The sequence below is a fragment of the Lutjanus erythropterus genome, chromosome 9, assembly GCF_056507025.1.
Source record: "Lutjanus erythropterus isolate fLutEry1 chromosome 9, fLutEry1.hap2, whole genome shotgun sequence".
Classification (NCBI taxonomy): domain Eukaryota; kingdom Metazoa; phylum Chordata; class Actinopteri; order Lutjaniformes; family Lutjanidae; genus Lutjanus; species Lutjanus erythropterus.
In genome coordinates this window covers 29,728,960-29,754,632 of record NC_139325.1, presented here as the reverse complement: position 1 = coordinate 29,754,632, position 25,673 = coordinate 29,728,960, and the positions used below count along the sequence as shown (strand labels likewise).

The window sequence follows — 25,673 nt, the reverse complement described above, 5'->3', positions numbered from 1 at the left end:
GCCTGTAATGCCCGCTGGCAGTGCTGGGCTTTGGATGCAAATATCACGGCTTTGTAACTCTCCTTGTTGAGTTGGATGCAGTTCGACGCTCCAAAGTGGATTTAAAAAGCGCGACTCGCAGGAGCTTCAGTGCAGACACGCGTCCTGGCTGAAGAGGACCAAATAAAAAGTCTGAGTGACTCAATGTCATCATCGGAATATGTATTTTTGATGCATATTATAAGCTTTTGCTGGAGGAATTTTATTTTTAATCCACTGCACACTTTCTGCCCTGTGCATCCTCTGTTCAGAAGTTGCGTCGAGATTGTGACAGATGTGAAAGAAATGAAATCATTTGTCTTTTTAAATGATGACAGAGGAAGGTTGCATGGGGGGATCCTGTAGGAGGAGTTCTTTGTGACCAAACAAGTAACGGATTTTCCCTTATAAAAAAGGAAATTGAGTCCGGACCGCTCAATGAACAGCGTTATCCGGGGACCCCGATGTACAGGTGGGTTCACTCTCACTTCACACGCAACTATTTGGATTAGCTAATTGTTTAGATATTGATTTTCTTATGACTAAATATTCTCATTTTGGGTTAAAGTTTTATATATCTAATAGAGTTTAATATATCTAATAGGTTTGGGTATCTTAAAGTTGCGTTTTTGTACCCTAAACAAATAGAAAACTTTATTGTTTAATATATTAATAGTTTATTATTATTATTATCATTATTATTATTACATGTATGTCTGTGAGAACAGGGCTGGGCAGGGTGTTGATATTACATCAATATCATGATATGTAATTAGACTTGGTCTAAGATTTTGGATAACATTATATCATGATATGGTATAAGTGTTGTCTTTTCTTGTTTTTAAAGTCTAAATTACAGTGAACTGATGTAATTTTCTGAACTTATCAGACCATTGTATTATTTGCCTTTATTCACTTAGTCAGTATATCCACATTAATGATGATTATTTGTCAAACAAATTGTTGATATTGTATGAAAGCACCATTAATCATCCTCTTGAATATTGTTACAATATCAAGATTGTGATATTTGATTTTCTCCATATCGTCTAGCCCTGCTTTAGATACTTGGTTTAATCTATAGCAATGCACCATATTCTGTAAGTTCATCACTACTTGAGAATTTGCAATCTTATTTGTATTTATATATTATTTTAGAGAAAATCAAGATATATATATATGTTGTATTTTGCTGTATAGCCTTTAAATATCGAGATATTATTTATAAGCCGTATTGCTCAAGCCTGCTTGAGAATGTAATTACTCAACTTTTATGAGTGCTGATGTAACATTTTCCTGAAATACATTTTCGAACTAAGGCTGTCAAAATATAACATTTTTACTACACAATTATTGTTGCCAAAAGCATTCCCGATAAGGATATTCCTGGTCGCAATAGCTACAGAAAATTTGAAAATGTAATAACGCTATGAGTCAAATTCACCTTTAACTTTGTTTGTTATGAGCTTTGTCTCTTTTTATCCAAATATAATACGCTCAAAATACAAGCGTAGGGAGATGGAGAGCCCATGATTGTAGCTGATTTAAGTGTCTACTGTAGAGGCTGGATTTTTTTACATGAAATTATTATATGTGTATTATTAACAAAATATCAATATTTCATTCAATATCACAGTTAAAGTCAATATTAGTATCTCCTGACACCGCTATTTCAAACTTCAACAATATTTAAAGGCAGAATCAGTACGGTTTTTCCAAGCTGTTCGTAAACACACCAGAGAGATAGTTGATTGTTGAGTCCCATTTCTAGGATGTCGAATACTTAAGTTTTGAGCTTGTAAAGTGACCCCAAAACAGCTAAATAATGACAAAATAAGAAAATACAGGCAGTGGGGCAGCGCCTCTGCAGATACAGACACACTACACATTTCTAGTGGGTCATGAGAGATAATTAAAAGGGTTTATATGAGTCTATACATAGCTTTTTATAGAAAATGTTGCATATTATGCCTTTAACAAAATGAATGTAATAATACTAAGAATCATATTTTGATAGTTCTTTATAGTGGATAATCTGAACTTCAGCGTAAGACAGAGTTTATGTAGCCTACTTTTCTTTTCCAGTGACTGGGACAACATTACACATCATCCATCCACGCACACACCACACTAGCTCCTTGCCATCCTCTGGAGCTACGTAAATGTCAGCCACCCCAGCTTCTAAGTGACAGTTTAGAAAAACATAGTGACGTGACAGCAGAGATGCTGGATGGGGGACAGGTGGAGATCTGCAGCTGATTTCCCTTCTCCCTGAAGAGCAGTGCAGTGCAAACAGCTGTAATCCAGCATGGTGTGCGAGCCTGTGATACAAAGCTGAACTGAGCTGTACAAGATCAACCCTCTGACTGCTGGAGCTGTGCAGGGTTTAGTCCCACAAGAAAAATAAACTTATAAAGGAGAGTTTGGTGGTTGGTTTATTGGAGGAGGAAGAAGCAGATGATGCTGCTCTCTGCTCTGAGTGTCGAGTATGCTTCAGCTATTTGACCTCTCACCGTCTGAAGTCTATAAGCTGCAGAGAAGAGGAAATGATTAGCAAAATGGTTAAAGCTTCTGGTGGTGCAGTCAGGTGTTTCTCCACTCTGCAGATAACTGAGCTGGACAGGCTACTTATCATCCACAGATTCAGATTAAAAGGTGTTGAAAGCACGAGTGCGTGCACAAGGATGATGACCCTGGCATGTTTTTCTACCCTCAGTCAACACCTCATTTTACTCTTTTCTCTTGCATCATCTCTTTAATGTTCTTCTCTCTGTGTTTTTATTGTGGGCAAAGCTGGCTTGCACCACCAGAGCTTATGGCTTGGATGTACAAATCAGGGATTTTAAGAATCAAAATAAACTGAACATGAATGGTCACCATGTCTGAGTGAAATCAGTCACAAAGTCCTGTTGCTTTGTTTGCTGCACACGAGCGGCCAAATCTGGGGAGCAAAATATGCTCAGTTAAAAGCCAGAATTTACCGCTAAGTCTACTTTTGAAGTTGCAGATGCAACTTAATAATAATTTTATTTTGAGGTTAGTGTGGGGCCACATATTGCAGCGGAACAGGAAAATGTTGGTCATTCCCACGTGAGGGACATATATTATGAACTCACACAGAAATCTCTGGAGATCAGAGGTGGATTTATTCATTTTGGGGCCTGAGGCAAACACAGGCATGGGGCCCTCCTCGTCCCTTGTTCTCTCCTTTTTTTAATCCTTAAATAATTAAGTCATAAAAGCATTTCTTTATGGTGGATGAATTAAGCAGTCTCACAGTCTCCTGAAAGAAGCTGTTCTGAAGTCTGTGGTATTCCAGTGGATACTTCTGTATCTCTTGCCAGACGGCAGTAGGGTGAGCAGACTGTGACTGCGGTAGGTATTGCCTTTATTATCCTCCCAGCTTCACTTCGTTTTTTATCAGTCTGTACACCACACCGAGTCAGTTGTTTACGAGCCGGCACCTGAATAATTTCTGCAAATGCGCAGTAAGATCACTGAGTAGTCCTCAATTAATGGGGAGACCATGAGACACCCATGAATTAAGCATTCTGATGCCATTTAGGCATGGGGAATTTAAGAAAGACAAAATTAATTAGTGAAAAGTTTAGAAAAAAAAAGAAAAACTGTCTCAACCATAGGTTTATGAGGCCATTTATGGGGCCCTTGGTAGGATTTTTAGACTTTTGCCTAATGGTAAGTTCCCCCCTGCTGGAGATTGTGCCTTTTTTTATCCTTTCTTTGCCTCGTCTCAGACCAGTTGCCATTGTAAATGCCTCAATTACCAGTTTGTGTGTAACTGAAGCATTTTGATGTATGATACATATCGCTGCAATGATTATTCCATTAACCAATTAATTGATCAGAAGAAAATAAATCACCAACAATCTTGTTAATTAATTGTTTTTTTCAAGCAAAAATGTCAAACATTTGCTGGTTCCAGCTTCATAAATGTAAGGATTTGTTGCTTTTCTTTGTCATTTAAGATAGTAAAAGAAAAATCTTTGAGTTTTGGACTGTTGGTTGGATAAAAGAAGCAGTTTGCTCCAGGAAATTGTGATGAACGTTTTTCACAATCTCTTGAGGGCTTATAGACTGAACGATTAATTTATTAATTATGAAAATGATCCGAAGATTAATCGATAATGAAAATAATCGTCAGTTGCAGCCCTACTGATGAGCTTTGTTCAACTCTTAAACGTGTCAAAAAAACAGCAGGTTCAGTCACAGTCCCAAAGTTCATCGACAGGTTGCATTTGTAACTCTGAGCTCAGAGATGTGGCACCTTCTCGAGTTCAATAAATTCCCAGTGTGGGAGCTCCCTTTCAGCGCTTGAATAATTGATAGATCAAACTTAAGACTTACAAAGGAGGCAATTTAATCTCCTGACTATTTGATGAGCAGGGCTTAGTTTCATCGGGCTCAGCTGAATGTGGCCGATGGCGAGGAAAGGCACTCAGTTAAATGGACGAAGGAGCAGAGACAGACAACTTCCAAAACAGGTGCCATAGTCGCCTGGTGAGATATTTGTGATGTGTCATGTTGAAATACAGATGGGCTAAGACAACAACAATCAGTTTTCCCAGTAAGTTAACAGCCAGATCCTGTCTCTTATCTCCATGCTGCGTGAGAGCAGATACGGATGGGCTGAGGTGGGCTTTTGGCCGGTTGCACAGAGTCGTAGGAGTGCGGTGTTATGAAAGAGTCTCTGGCACATGTCTTGAGTTACTCAGTGCTGGAAAGGTTGTGTTCTGAGTGATCCAGAGACTTAGCATGTCCCATTCTCTAATCATCACTCTCCCGCTCAAGTAACCAACAGGTGCTGCAGATGACTGGCTGCGCCACTCTTTTGGCTCTTTCCTGTAAATATGACTTTAGCCGAGAGGTGTCAGAGAAAATGTGAGTCATTAAGTGTTAAGAAGTAAATAAGCTCACTGGTGGGGAAGAGAGTCTGAAGTGTTTCCCAATTAGGAGGGGATACAAGTATATTCTGTCCTCTGTGAAGCTATGGAATTGTATGTAAAATTGTTAGATATGATTCAAAAGGGAACTTAATATTTTCTGAAAATGTGTCTCTAACATTAAGAAATTCCATATTGTTGTGTGCGTTTGTAGTTTTTTCTTGACTTATTCAATACCAACAGGCTCAACAGATGCCCCCATTTACCAGTGGCTCTACTAAACTCCATTTAGCTCAATAAATTAACGCTACGACAAGGAGTTTTTAACTGGTTATGAAACAGTCTCAATTTAGAACTGATGCATCTACATGACCTACATAAGCAGACAAGACCAGCAGCAACAAGACTGGCTACTTCTTTAGTAAGTCATTCTAAATGCCTGCAGGCCACTGGGTCGGATTTTCTGTTAAATCAGATGAAATGAGCCTGTGTTTAGTTTTTCCCAGACAAAGTTACAGAGCCACAGTGAGTAGTAGTAGTAGTAGTTAGACAGGAAGCAGTAGGAGATTTTAGTTTGATAATTTTATTTTTGACATTATATTTTGTGGTTATAGCAGTGGCTATAGCAGCTGTTGGATGCATGGATGGATGCAACAGACGAGCACCAATGCAAGCAAACAAACCTGTCCTTAACTAAGGAAACTTTTTAAGGGATTATATGGAACATCCTTAAGTAAACCCCCAGCTAAAGAGAAATTAAGCCTCTAGTGCATACTTATGGAGAAAACTGTTTTGTGCAACCATCGTCAGCGTCCCACAAGACAACAAGGTGTCTTGTCATTATCACTTGAACTGATCATTTAGAAATAAAAGAAAAAAATCATTTTAAAGATTGGATGTTATTTCTGGCATCAAGCAGAGCTCTTATTCTGGATGCTCAAAATATTTTGGGTCAGTCCAGCTAAGAGGAATACAGTGAAATCTGAAATAATTTTGTCCCTTTTGATTTATACTTCAACAAAGATTGTAATGTCGCCGGCTGGAATGTTTAGATGCACCAAATGGCATTGTCCTTAGTGTGATTCAGAGACACAACCAACTCAACAGCCAAATATGGTCCTATTTTTCTTTATTAAGCTGCGAGGGAGGACCTCCCATTGCTCAGATCCTAACATGTTCTTTGTGTCCTCTTCACACAAGAGCTGTAAATATAGGCAGCGTATGACACTATCTAAAAAAGATCTCAGCACCAAAAGGCCTTCAGTCTGAGTGTGCATTGCATTTCCTTGAGAGATGACTTAAAAGGATAAAGAAGCACAATTCATCATTGAAGTCCGAATACAGCTTGAAATGCCATGACCCCAAAGTGTTTGCAATCCTGAATTTAGTTCAGATTACAGAGATTTCTATTGTTAGTTAAGGAGTAAGAGTATGTATCATACTTGAATGAATGCAGGTAAATAATGCAGGAAAATATATATCCTTGTTGCACAGGGTTAGAATTTAATGTCACTAGTTAGAGTTTGTGCATATGTTGATAACCACACCCATACCTTAATGTCAAACTATCACTGTAATAGTGATAGTTTGACATTAAGGTATGGGTGTATTTTCTTTCTTGCTGAGAGTTACATGACAACATTGACAACCTTCACATCTGTAGAATAAACATGAATAAACATGAAGTGACATCAGTTAGCTTAGCTTAGTTTAGCTTAGCATGAAGACCTAGCTCTGTAACAACAACCAGCGCTTCTGAAGCTAAATCTGTACAAAACTGAAGGTTAAAAAATAGATGTTGTAGTATTACTATTTCTTGGCCATTGAGCTTGTCTTTTAACTCTAAAAAAGCATATTACATGAGAAGATTGATACCACTCAACCAGGAACCTGTTAGCTGAACTTAGCATAAAGACTGGAAAGGAGGAAACATGTAGCCTGGCTCTTTAATAGCATTTGCCTGCTCTAAAGCTAAGTCTGTGTAAACCCTTAAGGACAAAAACTGTTAGTTGTTGTTTTATTATTACTTGGCCAGGCACAGTGACGTCATAACCATGAGGCTGTTAGGCAACTAGCAAAGATTTCAGGAAGTCATCGGGCCTGGTCAAAAAATTGTTTGACACACAAACCCTACTTAAACTGCAACTCAGTTTTAATTTGAAATATATTTAAATAATCCATTAATTTTTTAAGCTTTACAGGTTCTCATTTCTAGTTTCTATGCTAACTGGGAGAGGAGTGATAGGGAGGTTAAATATCGGAAGAGCAGCAGGGAGAAATGGGGTACACAGCCAGAATACTTTCACATATAATGTGATGAATTAAAGGTTTGTTTTTGACTGAACCAGAGTTGATGATTGTCGGAGCAGTGGAAAGATAAGCCAAAACATTTTTGGTGAGTTTTATTTGTTTCTGCTGAGTTTGAATGAAGAAGATGATGCCAGCTAACTAGCTAATGTTGCTAATGGTTGGCTAAGACACTAAGGTTATTATCAAAATGCTCAAAAACACTTTATAGAAAAATAAACGGTAAATACTATTAACAATAAGTGCCAAGATAACCGTGAAACAGTCAGCTTATGAAATTGATATATGTCACACTACATTGTGTGTGCAGAGAATTACCCAAAATTTTGAAGCATTCCTTTGTCTCTACCTGTTCTCCTAAACCCATATTTCTGTCTTCTTTGCCTCCTTTTTTAGGCAGGCGTATCGTCACACACGGTAAAGAACCTTCATCCATCTTTTTTCAATCTGCAAGCCTTTATTTTAGTGCCTCCTTAGAGCATCTTAAATAGGATACATGCTTGTAAGCGCAGTTATTCACTGACAGCAAACGCTCGTCAAACAGCGGGTTCCCTGCTTCCCTGCCAGCCCATCCCAAGCTTCATGGGTTGAACCACCAGAAGTTCGACAGTCTCCTTTCCATTCTCTCCTCCTCTTCATCCTCCGTGCAACCCCTCACAGCCCCCCCCTCCCCTTCCATCCTACAACCCTGCTTTGTCTGCTCCCTTTGCCAGTACTACCACCAGCGTGATGGCTTGTTGTGCCTCGGGCTTGTTTGGACTCGCAACCGCAGCATCACCCTTCACTACACAGACTTGCGGACGCAGCAGCCACTAGAGTGAAAGCGATAGAGAGACAGAGGGGGGAGACAAAAAGAGAAAGAGAGCAGTGCCACAGGAGAGAGGAGGGATCATCCGTCCCAGCAGCAGAGGGATTCACCTGTCCCACTGAGGAAGGGGCCCCCCCCACCTGATCCATCTGGTCGCAGGGGGGGACCCTGCGTGGCCAGGAAGGCAACAGGGACTATGCAGCTGGGACTGGTGGCGCTGGCAATGGTCTTCCTCAGCTCCATGGGTCACAGTGATGTTCTCAAGCTCTCCCAGGCGAGAAGGCAGAGACGGGGTGAGTTCTCTATTTCTCTCTTTTTTATTTTTGCTTGTTTTTAGCTATTTTTTTCTTCCTCTTCTTCAATACTGCTGCCTTTCATTTCTGTGGTCTGAGTCACAATGGTGGATGTCTTATAAACATTTAACAAGCAAAGTAAAGATAACATTTTGTTTATTTTCTCATCATTTTTATTTGTTTTTCTTAGGCGGGTTATGTTAGGTTCAGTGTTTCCCCTGAATGGCTCTTCTTTCTTCCTCCTTTTAACATTATGCCTCTCTCAGTTTATGTAAAACTTTTATGGGTATTAGGATTGTTTATAGAAGGGTTTTTGATGGATTCGCCCTCAAAGCCATCACTCTTTTTGTGTCTGGCTCTGTGGGCACATAATGGAATGAGTACCTGACAGTTCTAAGCTCTCAATTGGACCGTGCTGCCGGTGTTGTTGTAAGCATTTTTCTGACCTCACGCAACCACAAAGATGGTGCTCGGGCCGACATGCAGTATATCTCTGGCCTCGGAGCCTCAGCGCTGGTGTTACTGTCAGCTTTGGAATAATTCTTCCTTTACACACAAGGAGCTTTCAGCCATTGCCAGCCTCAACCCCAACCTCTGTGAACCAGAATTCATATAACACCATGACTGGCCACAGTAACAGATGTGGTGTTACTGAAATCACTCATACTAGAGAGAAAGAACTGTTTGTGACTGTGTCATAAAATAGAATATTTATACACTATATACACTCCCATATACATGCATGATGACCTTAAATGCTGTCGCACTTTGTCATGTACTATTGTAATGAGGACACAGGGATTTAGGTCAACTCAACATATACATGAGCGCCCTCTACAGCGACATAGCCAGTTGAGGCATTTGCCCTCCAGGTATGGACGGTGTCTGCAATTTACACCTCTGATTTACAGCTTTTACGTCTTAAATTTCATCAGGTTCAGCGTTTTCTTCAACTATCCCTCCTGGTAGGCAAATAGGCAAACAGAGGGGCTTGGTTTCATCCCTGTTGGCTGTCTGTTTTGCCTCCCTGAATGAATTTAATGTCATGCAGATATCAAACTGAAACCATCAGAGAGGAGAGAAGCTCATATTGCTTGTCATGCTTCAGACAGCACAGACTGTCTCCTTTTGACAGTTTACAACACCACATTCTCAGATTCACACACTCCCCTCTGCTGCAGTTACTCCCCAGGGCCATTATTACTTTTTTTCATTATTAGTGATAGTGGGCAATAAGACCTGGCTGTAATTGCTGCATTTGAGGTTACTGTGACTCACACATGGAGTAAACTGTTCATGGGAGAACCCATTTAACGCTTTTACTGCCTGACTTATCTCTGGGAGGCTTATGAAGAGAGGAGTGTATATATTTAGAGCTGATACAGCACAGGACTGTAAATCAACTCGGACGACTGTGGTTTTTTAAGGGCTCCTAGAAAAAGGATGTGCACTTTGACACACTTTCCCTAGAAATGATTTAGATGACTGGTTGTGTTCCTTTTCCTTTCTGGAAGATGAGAGAATAGGATTAATGTTTGTGTCTGGGATCAGAGATGCCACGGTGAGGAAATTTTCCCAGTGGTTAATAAACTCGTGACAACACCAACTACTGATTACAATGCACTTTTTTTTTACAAGAAAAGATATGAGCAACAATGCTCAATATCTGTCATTTTAGAGCGCTTACTTTTCGTCTTAAACATGAGCGAATGCTTAGAAAGTTACTTCATTATTAAGCTGTCAAACACAACCAACATTTGCCCAAACCATCTGAGCAGGATTCTCCTTTCAGGTGCCTGGTGTGCGAAGTCAGGTGATGAGGAAGCTTCAGGACCCTTGGTCTCAATCTGGTTTGGTTTTGGTGTATTTAGTTTCCCTTTCAGTTGTGTAAAATAAACTTATTTTTAAATTTAACTAAAAACTTTGTCCAGCCTTGAGCTGGGTTGTGAGAAATTGGCGGCTCATTCAGGATTATTTACCCAGGCTCCTTGCCAAGGCTTTGTTCATCCAAGTCTTAGTTTTGACAAATTAGCATCAGCGTTCATGGTGATATATTGAGCAACTGAATACTCCAATTCTTTGTGTCCACATGTGTTCTTCACAGCAGAGTTGTGTCAAATGGTAATTACCACAAATGTTACCAGCGGAAACACTGAGCTAAGCTAATGTTAGCTAGATAATCGTAATGGTTGATAGGGAATATCCCATTCTTGTGAAGCGTTTTGTAGCACAGCATCTGCTGAATTGAGGTTATTGTTGCAAGACTCACAACATTTTGGCTAGTCAAGCAACTTAACAACAGCTGAGTAGGTTAACTGAGAGTAAGACTCATTATTTAATAAGAAAAATACATTAGGAGATGAGAAGACATGAATGCATTCAACTTGCATAGGCGCAGACAGATAGATGGACATAAGGTAGGTGTTTGCAACACACGGTTTATTTTGGAACTTGAATGACATTTGCGCAGGAATTGATAGGGAAAATCAAAATAAAAATATCTTAATGAAATTTGGAATTGGAATTTTGAAATCAGTTCTTTGGAATTGGTTCTCAGTGCCCAACCCTACCTCTGCTACTCCATGCTGGGACTGTCTGCATCTGTCATCTGACAGTTTTGATAACACACTCAGATGGTGGGGGCAGTGGGAAAGCAATGTAATTGGTGTATGCCTGAACACTACTGTGACAGGCCTATCTGGGATTACAAGGACGTGAAGTGTAAGTCCATTTGTCCATGTGCTGACTACCACAAGGGAAAGTCACTGGCAGTATTCGATTCTCAGTCAAGTCCGTCACCATTGCAGTTTTCTGATGCCCAGATTGTTTTCTGAGTGACCCCAGTGGAGGCCCTGTGTGATGTTAGCTGACTGATTTTGACTGGCTCTTGGTCGGCTGTCAGCCCCAATTACCCGGGTTTCTCCAAATGAAAATCTGTTAAGGATCTCCGGCAAGCAGTTTGAAGTAAACAGTGAGTAACTGTTCAAACAAAGATGTTTGGCCTGGCCCCCAGTTAGATTAAGCTGCAAGCATTAACCCCTGCTTGTTGGAGTGATAAAGTGCTGGCAGGTTTATCGCTGGATCTGTGGAGATGCCAGTAAAATGTTAAAGTTCTCTGATGTTGTTCATATGGGCAGAATGTTGACAAAATTACCTTTTTTATTTCACTGTCTGGCATCAGTTTTTATGTGAAGCTACACCATGCTGTTCTGTTGCCTACCTCAACCTGACCGATCCTTTCTCTCTGCTTATGTTTCCACAGTTAGTACTGAGGGGCCACCAGCTTGCCCCAAAGGCTGTGACCGATGTTCTGAGTATAACGGCTGCATTAAATGTAAGCCCAAGCTCTTCATTTTCCTGGAGCGCAATGACATCCGTCAGATAGGCGTGTGCCTTGCCTCCTGCCCCATGGGATACTTTGGCATGAGGAACCCAGAAGGCAACAACAGATGCACCCGTGAGTTTTTCTTTGAGTTGTAGACTCAGCAGGCACATTAGATTTGTAGATACACATCTGGAATCCTCCAAAATACATGCAGGCTCGAGCTAACTCGCTGGCAAACATCACACCACTGATGTCAAATCAAGCCAGCAGGAGTGTAAACGATCTGTTTATCTTTGGCTCATCATCTCCTCTTTATGTAGAAAATGAGGGTATTTGGAGGGGCAAAGGGATATCCTGCTAGTTTCATTGCCTTGTGTATCTGTATATCTCCCCTTTGTGTGTTAAACAAAGACCTAAAATATTAATGCAGTGTTTATTTGTACCCTTGTATGAATAGGCATATTCATATAGTATAGTTGCTATTTGGCTAATCACACTAGACCCTCTTATAGCTATAAAGAGCGACATATTCATTGTTGATAAGTGGCTGTGGTGGATGAATGGGTTAAGTTCAAGGCTTTCAGGAGAACAGGGTTTCAATCCCACCTGGGAAGGGGGGACTCGATAGTAGTGTAAGATTATATATTATTTTCAGTCACAGTTTGGTTAGGTTAGGCAACAAATCTGCTTAGATTGAATCAACAAAACTGCCATTAGTTTTAGGCAACAAACTAGGTGGTTGGGTTATGAAACAAAACTACTTGGTTAGTTTTAGGTAGCAAAAGTATTTGGTTAGGTTATGGAACAAAACCACTTGCTTAGGTAGATTTTGAAATAAAACTGTGTTTAGTTTTAGGCAACAAAACGAATTGGTTAGATTATAAAACAAAACTACTTGGCTATATTTATCTATATATCATGGTTTGTCTCTGCGTGGTATGAATACATCCTCAGTGCAAATAACATTGTTGACTACAGACGCCTGGGTGCTTGTCTCTGCCAAGCCAGGCTGTATACACCAAGGTGTAAATAGCCACATTGGCTATTCCAACCTGGGTGCAAATAGTATCTGCCAAATACTAATGCAGAAAATGATACCTTATCATCTATCTGCCACATCCTTTCTTCTCCTATGTCATTTAATGCTGCCTCATTATTTTTAAAATAATATGTGCTACTATTTGACATGTTTGTGAGTGAATATAACGCACCCCCTATTACTGAAGGCACACTAACAAGACACGAGTGTCCAAGTAAGTAAATATAAGTGACCACTTGATGAAATCCTTCTGTTGTTGCCCTTTATCCGTGTGGGAAAGGGCACAAAAATAGCCAGCAAATTAACCAAAGTATTTGCTGAACTGGAGGCAGTAGAATTTTTAATTGATCTGTTCTTCATTATGGTTACAGGCAGATTTGGCTCACTGGAGGGCGGGTGAAAGGGTAGCCACACTCACGGTACTTACCAAACTTAGTCGGTTCTGGTGGCACCAGTCCCATACTGTTGAGGAGTGCCAGCACCTCTGTCTGTTGTCTGTTTCCCCTTATGTGTGGGCAGAAAACAGGATTGGAACAAAATCCCAACAAAAACATTTCTAATGCATTGTTGTTTGTCTGTTTTTGTGAGAGGATGTCTGTGTTTTTTATTTGGCCCTCATGTGCAGAGTTCATGCCAGGCCACAATCCGTGTTTGTTATGCTTTCACTTTTACACATATTTTTACTCTGATACACTCTTACTAACTATATCATATACCAGCTCAGTCTCTTCAATCTGCATACAAATAACACAACTTTAGACTGAAATAGTGTGCATACCCCAAGGTACAATTTTGCATGCAGGTGATACAACAATTCATCCTATTAACTTCTATGTAGAGCAGATTTGTTCACATACCATGCATAAAAAATGTCAGGTGACCTACAATAAAAACCAAGGAAGTCTGTGGAAGGTTTAGGTTGGAGCTGATGGTTTGTTCAAACAAAATAAGTCCAGGGTAAAATGGTACTATGTGTGCAATGGATCTAAAATAGGGCACTCTGCCAGGGGGTCCAGTGAAGTTTTCAAATTCATTAATTTAAATGATCATATTATATACCATTAAAAATATATATAAATTTTATTTTTTACAGAAGGCTTCATAGTTCAAATATCATTTTATTGTTATATATTATTGTTATGCTTTTAATAGGCCTATTTTATATTTGCGATACTTGATGATATTATATTTTTTATCGTATAATATTTAAAATAGTCCAAATCCACATTTTATTTTGTATGCACTTAGAGTAAAAGACTCTTTCTTGACATGTGGATTGATGTTATGGGTATTCTGTGTTAGCATGGTGCAAACATTTTTAATACATGTCTGATATCTTTCACATTACTAAGTAGAAGTGTGAAAAAATAGACTATGTCAAATTATTCCAAAGGATATACATGAAGGGGTTGGTAATATATTTTCTATCTTGAAAGGGGTCCTCAGCTGAGGAGAAACTGAGAACTTCTGAGGTAATGGACGTAACATATTTAACTTACATCGTGTACGTAACATAACTTTACTTTACATACTCATTTTAATCTACCGCATGATGTTTTCCTAGACTTAACCAAATAGTTTAGTTACTTAAACCAAACTGTAACAGTTTCACAAGGTCTTCAATTGTTGTTACCATGACGACAAAGGTCACCTGACTATGGATCTGCTCTCCAGCGAAATTAATGGGAGGGACACATACATGCAAAATTGGACTTTGCAGTATGCACTCCATGCAGTTTGAAAGCGTGAAGTCATGCTCTTTGTGGGCAGACAGAAAAAACTGTGTTGCATAAACTATAAAATATAAAGCATATGTAGTCTCTCGGGTGACTACTTAAAAGGTTTATTTGAAAGTTAGCAGGTCTAAAATAACTACTGATCATTCTTTACACTGTATAACATTTATTAACTCGATAATCATAGGTTGTAGTTGTAGGTTGAGATGTTTGGTGGACACCTGTGATGCCCACTTATCCTGCTACAGGAAAAAAAAATTATCTTTGAAGATCTTGACTGCCCAATCCTGAATTACAAAAAGATATATGTGTTAATCATGTTTTCTCTAAAGTTTACATAACCCTAAAGTAGATAAAACTTATAATTCTGGTTATGCTGACACAATATTTTTCAGATTTGGTTATTTCAGATTTAGAGTTCAAAATCAGGATCTGTCATTTTCATATACCACATTATAATGATGGTGCTGTACTTTATTGTTTGAGCCCTGTGTTTCACAGACATTATACTGAGAGGAAGACAACATAATCTCTATTATTAACAGTATACATTATAATGAGACATTTATCTTATTTTTCTTTTGAGGTTTGTTGGATCACTGCAAATGACTCATTTGAAATTAGTTCAGAGATTTTCTTTTACATTTTATCAAATTATTGGATCGTTTTCAACAAATTCAAACCCCATGTGTTGCAGCATTCTTTCACTGTCCTGGTTTGTTGCAGAGACGTCTGAATTTCCTCAGCGAATTCTTTTCGGAGGCCCTCAGTGGCTAACCTGGGTTATTATCCAATCATCTGACTTTATACATGTCATCCCAGAATGTCTTGTTAGCAACATTTGTCTTACATTATAGGGCTACAAACGTCAGTACTGTCAAATTTAGCTGTCAGGGGCTTAAAAATAGTAATTGGGAGCAGGAGGCAAGAACATTAAGATCCCAGTGAGGATTCAGTGTTAGATCATTCATGACCTTGGCATCAGACCAGCTGCAGAGTAGACATTCTTAACTTTACTAAAGCGAGTCAAGATCTGAATATATTTCCTATATAGAAATATTTTACAGGATTACAGAATTTATGGGATTTCCCCTTTTTCACCACTGTTTTTGATAGGATTTGCTTTTTAAGATGACGCCAAAGCTTTTTGGAGATTTAAGATGTCTGTTTTTTATCATCCTGCTTTTAATTATCCAAATTTCAAGAAGTTGTTTTGTTTCACTGATGAGGGGTAAAGATTTTAATGAGTCTGAGGTGTGGAGAAACCCACTCTTGAGAAACCCACTGAAGCGATACAGTCCTGGCTGTACTCATTCACACCCGCTTTCCAAAAAAACAAGGCCTGTGGTGCATGTGTTTTTAGTGTTTTTAAGAGAAGAGTGCTACTCCCCCTAAATAGACCCCATGTTGTTTAATCACTAATAAATCTCTCAGAGGAAATAAAATTCAAGTTCCTCTTGTCCTCTCTCTGGAGAACCATTAGCTCTTTGCGGCCAAAAAATGTGATGAATATTCCATTAAAAGAATAGAGATTTCTGTGTTTCCACTAGAAACAAAACTCTGGAGTCAATAAAATGAACTCTCATCATCATCACTAGACAAAATGTGACTTCAACTGGTTTGATCCCTTCATTTGATCCTCTCTTTTTGTCTCCCCTGTGTCTTTCAGAATGTAAAATAGACAATTGTGAAGCGTGTTTCAATCGCAATTTTTGCACAAAATGTAAGGAGGGCTTGTATTCACACAGTGGGCGGTGTTATGTCAGCTGCCCTCCAGACCAGCGCACTGCCAATGAGACCATGGAGTGTGTCGGTGAGTGACCTTTAACCTTTAACCTTAACTGTTTACTAATCTCTAACTTTATCCATAGCATCTCTTAAAGCTCCTCTAATGAACCAGAAAGTCTTATTTAAGTGCTTTTCACTCACTAAAGTAGCTCTTAGCTCTGAGCCATATGTTGACTCAACCTTAATTATCACGTTATTTCAGCAGCCAACTGTGTTTAGTTGTCTGCCCTGGAAAAGAGGAAGGGAACTCTGGAGAATAAAATCCAAGCCAATTTAAGTTTCAGAGCTGATAGTTGCATTATAATTTGAGAAAAGTAATAAGTTACATGTCTAATTACTCCCAAAAGTGGTGAAAATAGATGTGATACTCCCAACCTTATTTATGACAAATTTTTTAAGTAGTAAAACATATACTCACAATAGGCCTCGTGCATGAATGTTTTGTCATTTTTTCTCTTATATTTGTGCTTGCACAAAGCAATAAGACAAAAATAAGAAAATCCTACATGGGATTCATGAAACATGGACTGACAGCCAAGTCCGTTCTTATGCTTCTTACCCTGTTGCGTATGTTGATGAATTGTTTGAGCTTAAATTTGATCTGCATGCCAGGAAACTAGTTTATAAAATAGTATATGGAAACACCCCAATAAATCCAACCTCTAACCACTAATGTTGGTTAAAGGTAATGTTAAACTCAGAAAAAAAGGAACAAAAAGGAAAGCAAATGCCACCTAAGGGCAGCAAAAATAAGAAGTTTTCATCACACATTGATGAGCACATTGGAGCATCGTTGGAGAGGTTTCTTTGTCAGGGGTGCAGCAGGTTCACCGATAGCTGTGAGTACTTGAAGATGAGGTGAATCAGTTTTTATCTCTGATCAGGGTGAGGCTCCTGAATGGCACACAGGTTGTGAAGAATATTGTCTGACCTAATCATCTTTTGCTAAACATTTAAAATTATCAAATGAATAAATATCACTTTTATATGCACTTTTGTGTATATTTGCTTACATGCAGAGCACTCTTAAATTTTGATCCTACATAAGAACAAACAGGAAGTATGGAAGTATTGACAAATGCCACTAAAGTTTTCAAATTGTTTGCATGCACAATTTAAGATCAAATCTGTGAGTATGAATGATTGATGCATGAGGCCCATTGTTCTCCTCTTAGCTTTTAAAACTAATATCTGGGTGTGCTTCTATATTAGTATACAGTAATTTGACATGGTGAGTGGCAATGATTTGGGGCTTGGGATGGATGAGTAGGAGGAGGTTTTATTAAAAAAGAATAGCTTAGGGCAGCTCATTTAAAAAAAAAAAAGAACTAGTTCATTTCTTTGGAGTGTGGAAAAATTGTGAACTATGAAACTGAACTAGTTAATTTTAATCTGTGGGAACTGAACTTTGAGTTAGCTCTTGTAAAGTGTGAACTTGCACAACACTGATGCTTTGGTACATTTTCAGGTTCACAGCAACCTTCCCCATCTGTCCTTCTCAAGTCAAAAAACAAAAAAAAAGATCAAATTGCTTTCAGATTTGGAAATCACTTAAAAGTCATTATTCTGAGCTAAAACTGCTGAGCTGTAAAAAGCAGACAGGAGGGCTGCAAAACAAATGTGAGATGCTGGAGCTCACTACTTCAGCCTGTGTCACGTTCTTCTTACACAGGTCAGCGTCCTACAGAGTGCGAACTGGGTGAATGGAGCCAATGGGGTTCCTGCATGAAGAAGAACAAAACTTGTGGATTTAAGAAAGGCTCGCAGTCTCGGGTTCGGGTGCCCATTCCGCCGGCCCACAGCCCAGACACCTCCCCGGCCTTTGTACCTTCGCAGACCTGCACTCCACAGACAGAGAGACGGAAGTGCATCGTGACCAAGACCCCCTGTGCGAGAGGTAAACACATAACGCACAGTAAACACATACACTGAGGGACTTCTAATTAAAAATGTATAAGAGTTATAATCAGATGACAGTGCTCAGATTACAGATGAACAAGCAGTAAAGTCCGTGTGCCTCATGAAATGCCTCCACCAGTTAATCTGATGACTGATGGAACCATTACTCAACATCCGTAGGCCTGTATTCCCGCCAGTGTGTCTGTGACCTGCAGCGTGTTGATTGGGTTTGGTTTGGGTGGACTCACAGAAGGATACAGAATCTCCTGACTTCTCAGCATGTAAACAATAAACTCCATCTATGAGCCAAAGCAGATGAAGGGCGGGCATTACGCACTGCGAAGTTGGACAGGGATCAGAGCTAGAAAGAGCTATTTGTTCTGAGGACCATTGGAGCGTGAGGTTTACACGTCCATGACATGTTTGCTTGGGCTCTTATCATCCACACAGCAGCTTGCTCTCCAGCAGGTTAACAGTCATTCTCACCAGTCAATGACCATTATCAACTTTCAAAACAGCTTATTAGTCGCTCTTGGCCTCATTTGCAGCTAAGGCTTATAAACCACAAATCTCGCACATTGGTCTGGAGTTTATTGGATCAAAAGTGCAACATAAACACCTATGATCCTGGTTATTTGCTCTTTAACATTTTATCCCTGTCGTGAAGCAAAGAAATATTTACCAGCAGTGGGGCCGGGATGATTAACCTTATGAAATAGAGAAATAAACTGTTTTTTAACAGGTAATTCAAGCTGTAGCATTTGTTCTCTTGAACTGCAAAGGAATTATTGCTAATGGCAAGTCATTAGCAAATTTCTCTGAGTCTAAATGTCACCAAATACTAAACTGTTTTGCGTAATCTGCCAATTTTAACCAAAGTTGGAAACTTCTACTTATTTACAAGGACTTAGAGGATTGTAAATGAACAGTATTTAAAGCCTTTATTGGACGGTGGCACGCTTAGGGGATTTCGGCCAGCAGCAACATTGCGTAACAATATTTGCACAGTCTTGGCGTCCGTACAGATGTTGCAACATGTAACAGATGATATGTGTGGATATATGCGAGTAAACATGGGAGGAGGCTTGCATATTCGAACACTATCCTCCTCTAGGGCTGATCCTCCAGTGCTGTAAGTCTAAACAGAACATGATCTGACATTGTCCCATATAGATCTGTGGTCATGTCTGGAGGGAAGGAGGCTGGCGTGGCTCGTCGTTGGACAGACTGTGACAGCATAATTTGAGAAATGAGAAGCAAATTTACTCTGTCTGACGCCTGCATCCTGGAAAGAATCTCTGCCTCCGGTTTCAGAAGAATAATTAACAGTGAAATATTATAAACTGCCCTATAAAAACTGCGATGTAGACTGCCAAATTTCTAAACTTGGAACAAAGGTAGGTCATATCAGAAAAGCAAGGATGACATGTGAGGTATCAGCTGACAAGTGATGAGTCATAGAAGCTCTGCGGATTGTGAAATTGTTGATCTTAAGGAGATTTTTAGTCCAGTTTTTTCTTCTATTCTGCTGCTAAATCCTTTTGCATGAAAACAAGACACATACTGAGCTACTGGCAGAATGCACGGGCATGGATTTTCCTGTGAGGTTATTCCTGGGTGATGGTACCATGACTCTGGTGAACAAGTTCATGTGGGTAAACTTGCTGTGTGCAAAGAGAGCGCAGCTGTCGATTCATCTGTGGGAGTTGGCTGGCAGACTGTCTATATAAAACTCAGGGGGCAGACCTTGTATAACATTAGTGATTTAGTGGTCTGCAGATCTCACGCTTTGTGTTGATTTGGCTGCAAATTTTTTCCCCCTTTTGCTGAAGCTCCACAAAAGGGTCTCACGCGAAAACAGAATTTTCTGGATGTGTTATTGCATTTGTCAGGCAAAATTGTTTAGCTTGGATGGAGAGGAGCTACAATCAGGGCTGTCATAAACTGATGGAGTCCCCCTCTCTTGGCTACATTAGTGATTTGTTAGAGGAGTAATTAAGTCCTTACACAGTAAGCACATCAGCTCAGATGCTGCTGCAGAGTGTGCGTGAGGACCCTTTACTTCACTCAGGCTTCGCTCTTGTTCATCGTACCTCATTGATACAAATTGAGACTATTACTGCTCATTATTAAGTACTTGTTTGAATGGTGGTTATAAAAGCTCTGACATATGTTTGTTGATTCAAGACAATACGTAAATGATGGACGCGCTGGACATTAAATCGTCTTATACAATGTGAGCCAACTCGCCAAGTGATGTCAGCAATGTTGTTTTCACGATTTTGGCTCGAATGGCTCTTGGAAAAATGACTGGTTCTTTTTGTGTACTACTGTGTGGGACTGAGCCTTTTAGTTTGCAGTTGAGAGTAAAGCAATTGCGACTCTGCATGGGTCTGCGGCGAGTAAATGTTTTTGTGTCCACATTCAACTGCATCGAATCTACTTCATCACCGTATAATGATTTTCACTGGCTGTTGCAGGGACACTTTTCTGGTGAAATTTGAGAAATATTGAACCTTTGGACTTTAAGTTTTTTGCTTTGCACTTAAACCAAAGAATCATAACTGTTTGTATGATGAGTGAAAATGCTAGTAGAGAATAAACACAGACCTACAGTTATTACTGCACAGCAGTAGACAAACATGGTGGCGCCATAAGCCCTGCTGTTGTCAACTGTGCAGTGAACACTGTCCAGCCCTTGGCATGTGTTCACTCAGTTTCCAGGATGTGCGGAGACTCTCAACGCACAAGTTCATAACAAACATCCTCCAGCGTAACTACACTCCCTCAGATATACAAAACCCAATACTTTTGAGTGCTGCCTTAAACAATAGCCATCTGACACTAGACAAAATGTGCATTTCCACTTTGCGACAGCTCTTCACGTCCTCGTGGGCCATTATTGGGCCCTTGACAATGTTTAACTCATTATGCCAGAAGTGATTTTAAAGTGATTTATGTGACAGAAAATTGTGTCACTTGACTGTCCTGAGTGCTCGTATAGTCTATGCATGTGCTGCATTTTAAATCAGCAGCAGAGCTGAGCTCTTTCCTCTCTGTTATGTGAGGACATTAATCCCACTGTGATGGATGTTTGTATTTAGAGAGCAATTATACTCTTAAATGTTTAGCAGGTGTGAATCCTAACACAAGAGTACCAGTAGAGAGGTGACAGTGAGAGGCCTGTGTGCATGTTTAGTGGGGAGTTTTTCCTTACCCAAATGAAACAAGGCAAATATGTTGTACAGATTGTAAAGCCCCCCGAGACAAACTGTGATTTTGGATTATATATGTTAATCTGACTTGACAAGGAAGTGTGCTGATGAAATAGGAATTAACAAGACTAAGAGTCTACAGTCATGCTAGCGGCTCTGTGAGGCCATATTTAGGCAAAGTGGTGCTTTGGGCTTAACACTAATGTAAAGATGCTTAATGTCGTGTTTCCCCGACCATTGTTTGTGGTTGTGGCCTGTCCCCCCTACAGGACCCCCCGCCCCCTTGGAAGAAACAAAATATTTATTTGCATTTATTTTGAAATTTTATTTTGAAAATATACACTTGTTTCCTTCCTTCCTACCTGCTGTCTATTTTGTTTCTGCCTTTGTGGCGGCCTATAAGTTTGTAGATGATGTGCTGTCAGGCTCATATTGCACAATAACTGAATTCTCTCTCTGTATTTCAAGATATTGCAGTGTCTTGTTGATGTTAAGTGTATTTATTGTACTGTTGTAACGTCTGTTAAGACTTGTTTCAGTAATTACCCTGTGGAAATTTGCCTCTCTAAGTGATAAGCTAACTGATTGGCTCAGGTGCAACAGTTATTTGGTATTCACACAGTCGTACAGAGAATGTACTGATCTCATTTTACAGTGCTTAAATGTTTTTAATTATTCATGTATGCAGTAAAGAGCCAAAGTCCAACTGATGACTCTGACTGGTGCCATGTAGTGGTCAACCCCACAAAAGAGAAAAAAAGAGAAATACAAAACAAAACAGACGCCAGTAGAAGTTGGCTAAGACAGGAGTTACGTGTTTATATTTTGTGACAGTTAAGCTTTGGGCAGCAGCATTATGCACTAATTGGAGTTTGTGAGACTGACGGGAATGTCAATGATTTTGCAGGTATTTGATTATAAACCAAAGTCTCTGACAAAGTAAAATAGTGACATGATGGTGGCACTAAAGGAAAGATTTATGAATCACAGGGGAGGGGAACACAAATATCTGGACCAAATTTCAAGGCAATCCACCAAATAGTTCCTAAGATATTTCAATAAAAACTACAAACGTGAGCCTCATGAGGTTGCTACAGGAAAATCAGAGGAACACCAGAATGAGTAGGATTCAGCCCCTGGGGGCCATAAATGTCTGTGCAAAATTGTTGTTGAGATATTTCACTTCAGACCAAAGTGTCAGACTGACCGACTGACCAACTAACACCTAACCTTTTCACTTCAAGGATCCCCACAATAGATGCACATTAGACCTCAGAACCCCAGTTTGAGAGAATTAAGGCATTTTTTTTGTTTTTTCATTTTTAGGTTTGACAATAATTAAGTCTCATTAGTCAATGAATGATGAAACTAGGATCACTATTAATTACAATGAATCAAATTGGTCAACGTTTTGCGTCCCTTGTTCTAACTTGCAAAAAATATGTAAAAGTCAAAATATTCAGTTCTTTCTTCAGCTGGGGATCCCCTACACAGCACAAACCACCAGACTAGCCAACAAACGTGGCAATTGCCTTGCAAATTAAATGCATTATTTTATGCTGTTGGCTTTTATTATTATTTGTCGGTTCATTGTGTCATGCTGGTCCCTGCTGTGCACATCCTACCAGCACAGCTAAACATAGAGCTATAATTCTGGTCTGGATTTGGATGGTTTACCCTTGTTTTGCCTGTATTAAAAACCACACAACCACAACCACAAGTCCTGATCCAACACACAGCCCTTATCATCCACTGTCATCCCTCAGAAATCCATGTTTTTAATTTTGGTCAGGCCGAGGCACGTCTACATACAACATCCGATGATGACAGATATCTTACAAGAGTTTATTTGAGAAATATATAAACTGTTAATCAAATTTTCTGTGCATTCTCATTTCAGAGAGGAAGACTAAGGGAGACCGCCAAGATGATACAAACAGGAGGGATAATGCACGCGGGCGAGGACGAGACCGCCAAGATGGCAGCAGGGGAGGAGGGGGAGGAGGAGGAGGAGGAGGAGGAGGTGGTGGTGGTGGTGGTGGAGGAGCGGGTGGAGGAGGAGGTGGAGGTGGGGGAGGGGGAGGAGGAGGGGGAGGAGGGGGAAAGAGGCGAAAAGGCCAGAGCAGGACCACCACTGTTTCCAGCATCACAACCAGCTCTGTCTCCTAAACTTCATCAACCTGCTGGATGGGGCTGAGAGAGAAAATCAGAGACAAACGCCTCACCCAGCATCACCAGACAAAGATCAAAGTGATGAAGGAGGAATGGATTAATGCTGCTATGCATTGTAGAAGATGCCAAGAGAACTGGAGGACTGCTGCAACACGAAAGGCTTCTCTGAGCGAACATATCTGGAAGATACTGATGTCTTAGTGAAACTCGGAAAGACTTGTTGATTTTCATTCCACTGTGAGGGATCACTGTTGGACTGTGAGAAAGATTGTGGTTCCTGCCATGAACCGACGTGTGTCGAACTAAGAACAGATTCCTGTGTTTCACATGCAGCATTCGAGCTGGAAGTCTGATAAAGAATGAAGGGTCTCTTCAGTCCTCTGGTCTATGATGTATTTTCTTCCAGTCCGATTTTAAATCACAATCTGTTCTTCATTTGTTTTCATGTTTGCAAGAGGTGGCACATGGATTTTCTCAAAGAGCCGCTGTACGTGATGTAAAGACAATGAATAGTATTAAGTCTTTGTACCTTTATGTCCTTTTTGTGAGATGAAACAAAAAAGAAAGGCACTGGAAATAATTTGTGGTTGTTGAGGACAGAGGGTCTTCTATATGTTATTTTGAGGATGGAATCTATTACAAAACGAGCCTAAGAGAAGAAGAAGAGGCAGAGGAGGATTACTGCGAGCCCAGCTCACGTCCTTCTCAAATGTCTTGACACAAACTTTTGCCATTTGATAGCCTAGTTGTTTGTTTCGAATTAAATGTTGGTGTTTGTATCAGAAAATAACTCCGCACAGAAAACAAGGAATAAAAACACAAGTATTTGCATGTGTACAAGGTCGCATGTGTGTGCAAACCTGTGTGTGTGTGTGTGCGTGCGTGCGTGAGTTTGTCTCTACCTAAAAGTCTGGATGTTTGTGTACTTTGTATGCATTTCTGCACGGAATCAACTTGTTAGATGTTTGTACATGTGTGTTTACGTTTGCACATGTGTGTTAATATTGGTTCTCATTGATTGAAGGAAAAGGGTCTGGAAAACAAGAGGAAGGAAATGTTAATGCACAGTGATATATCAAATATGCAGTAACTACAAGCCACTGATTATTATATAAGCCATCAAATCATCAGCTGCTCAGTAATCATGTCTGTTTGCAACAGGGTCTGACGATTTTGCACAACTATAATGTTTCCTACTGCTCAAGTTTCAGAACAATCATAGCATTTTACACATTTATACTCCAAAAGCTGGCTTCATGACATCGCAGATACAGAGAAACGTTGTTGTTTTGTTGTTGAAGAATGTTTTCCTTCCATGGGTCTCTTTGCTTTACACAAGTTATTAGTTTTCAGGAGGAGAAGTTACACGCTACATTATTCATTCATACTATGGATTGTGATGCTGAATATGTCAAACTGTGTTTATCATCCAACAAAAGAAGTATTAGTATCATCATGTATAGCTTATTCTGTGAAAGCCTAAATAAAGTTCAGATGAAGCTGATGAAACTTCAGTCATACACTGATTTTGCTTTTAGTTTGTTTGATTTCAGTCAGAATGACACTTGTTTTGTCTATATTATGTTGTGGATCATTTTTTTTTTACAATTGGTTTGTTTTTTCTTTCACATTTTGGCCATTATTTCTGGTTTTTGGTTATCACAACATTGCACTTGCTAACTTAGTGGCTGAGATTTAGAAACTCCATTCTGATGGTGCAAGAAACACAAGGAGTTACACAATCATACAGGTTTTAAACATCCCCCCTGGTTAGCCACTCTGACAAAACAAAAACAAAAGACAGGCAAACAGTAAATGTTTGTTATTTGGTTACTTAATTGTGGAATCCACCACAGAGCATTGAAAACAATACAGGACAAAGATGATGGACACAACATCAACAAACAGCATAATTCAAAATACATAAATACCATAGAAATGAAAGTAAAGTTAAATGAATTAAAATGTGATAAAATAAAACTTTGACTTTGACAATGAGGGATTAGTAACATTTTAGGAGCATTCTTTTGCAGTTTTACTTCCAAACAAAGTTTTTAGATGATCTGGATAAACTTGTTTACAATCTGTGTAATTGACCACTGGTGTTTTTGCCAGATCACATTTCAGCGTAGCCATGTAGCTATGTTCTCACATGTCAGCAATTACCACTGG

General features: G+C 39.6%; 1 protein-coding gene across 1 annotated transcript; it reads left to right on the top strand.

Annotated features, from left to right (window-relative positions):
• The first annotated feature begins 86 nt into the window (after positions 1 to 86).
• Positions 87 to 25,010, top strand: rspo1 (R-spondin 1). The gene is made up of 6 exons (XM_084727061.1): positions 87 to 490; positions 7,623 to 8,327; positions 11,590 to 11,784; positions 16,097 to 16,240; positions 17,888 to 18,112; positions 23,230 to 25,010. Exons 2-6 carry the CDS (start codon positions 8,231 to 8,233, stop codon positions 23,496 to 23,498), a joined length of 930 nt encoding a protein of 309 aa, XP_084583187.1. The 5' UTR covers positions 87 to 490; positions 7,623 to 8,230; the 3' UTR covers positions 23,499 to 25,010.
• The last annotated feature ends 663 nt before the right edge of the window (positions 25,011 to 25,673 follow it).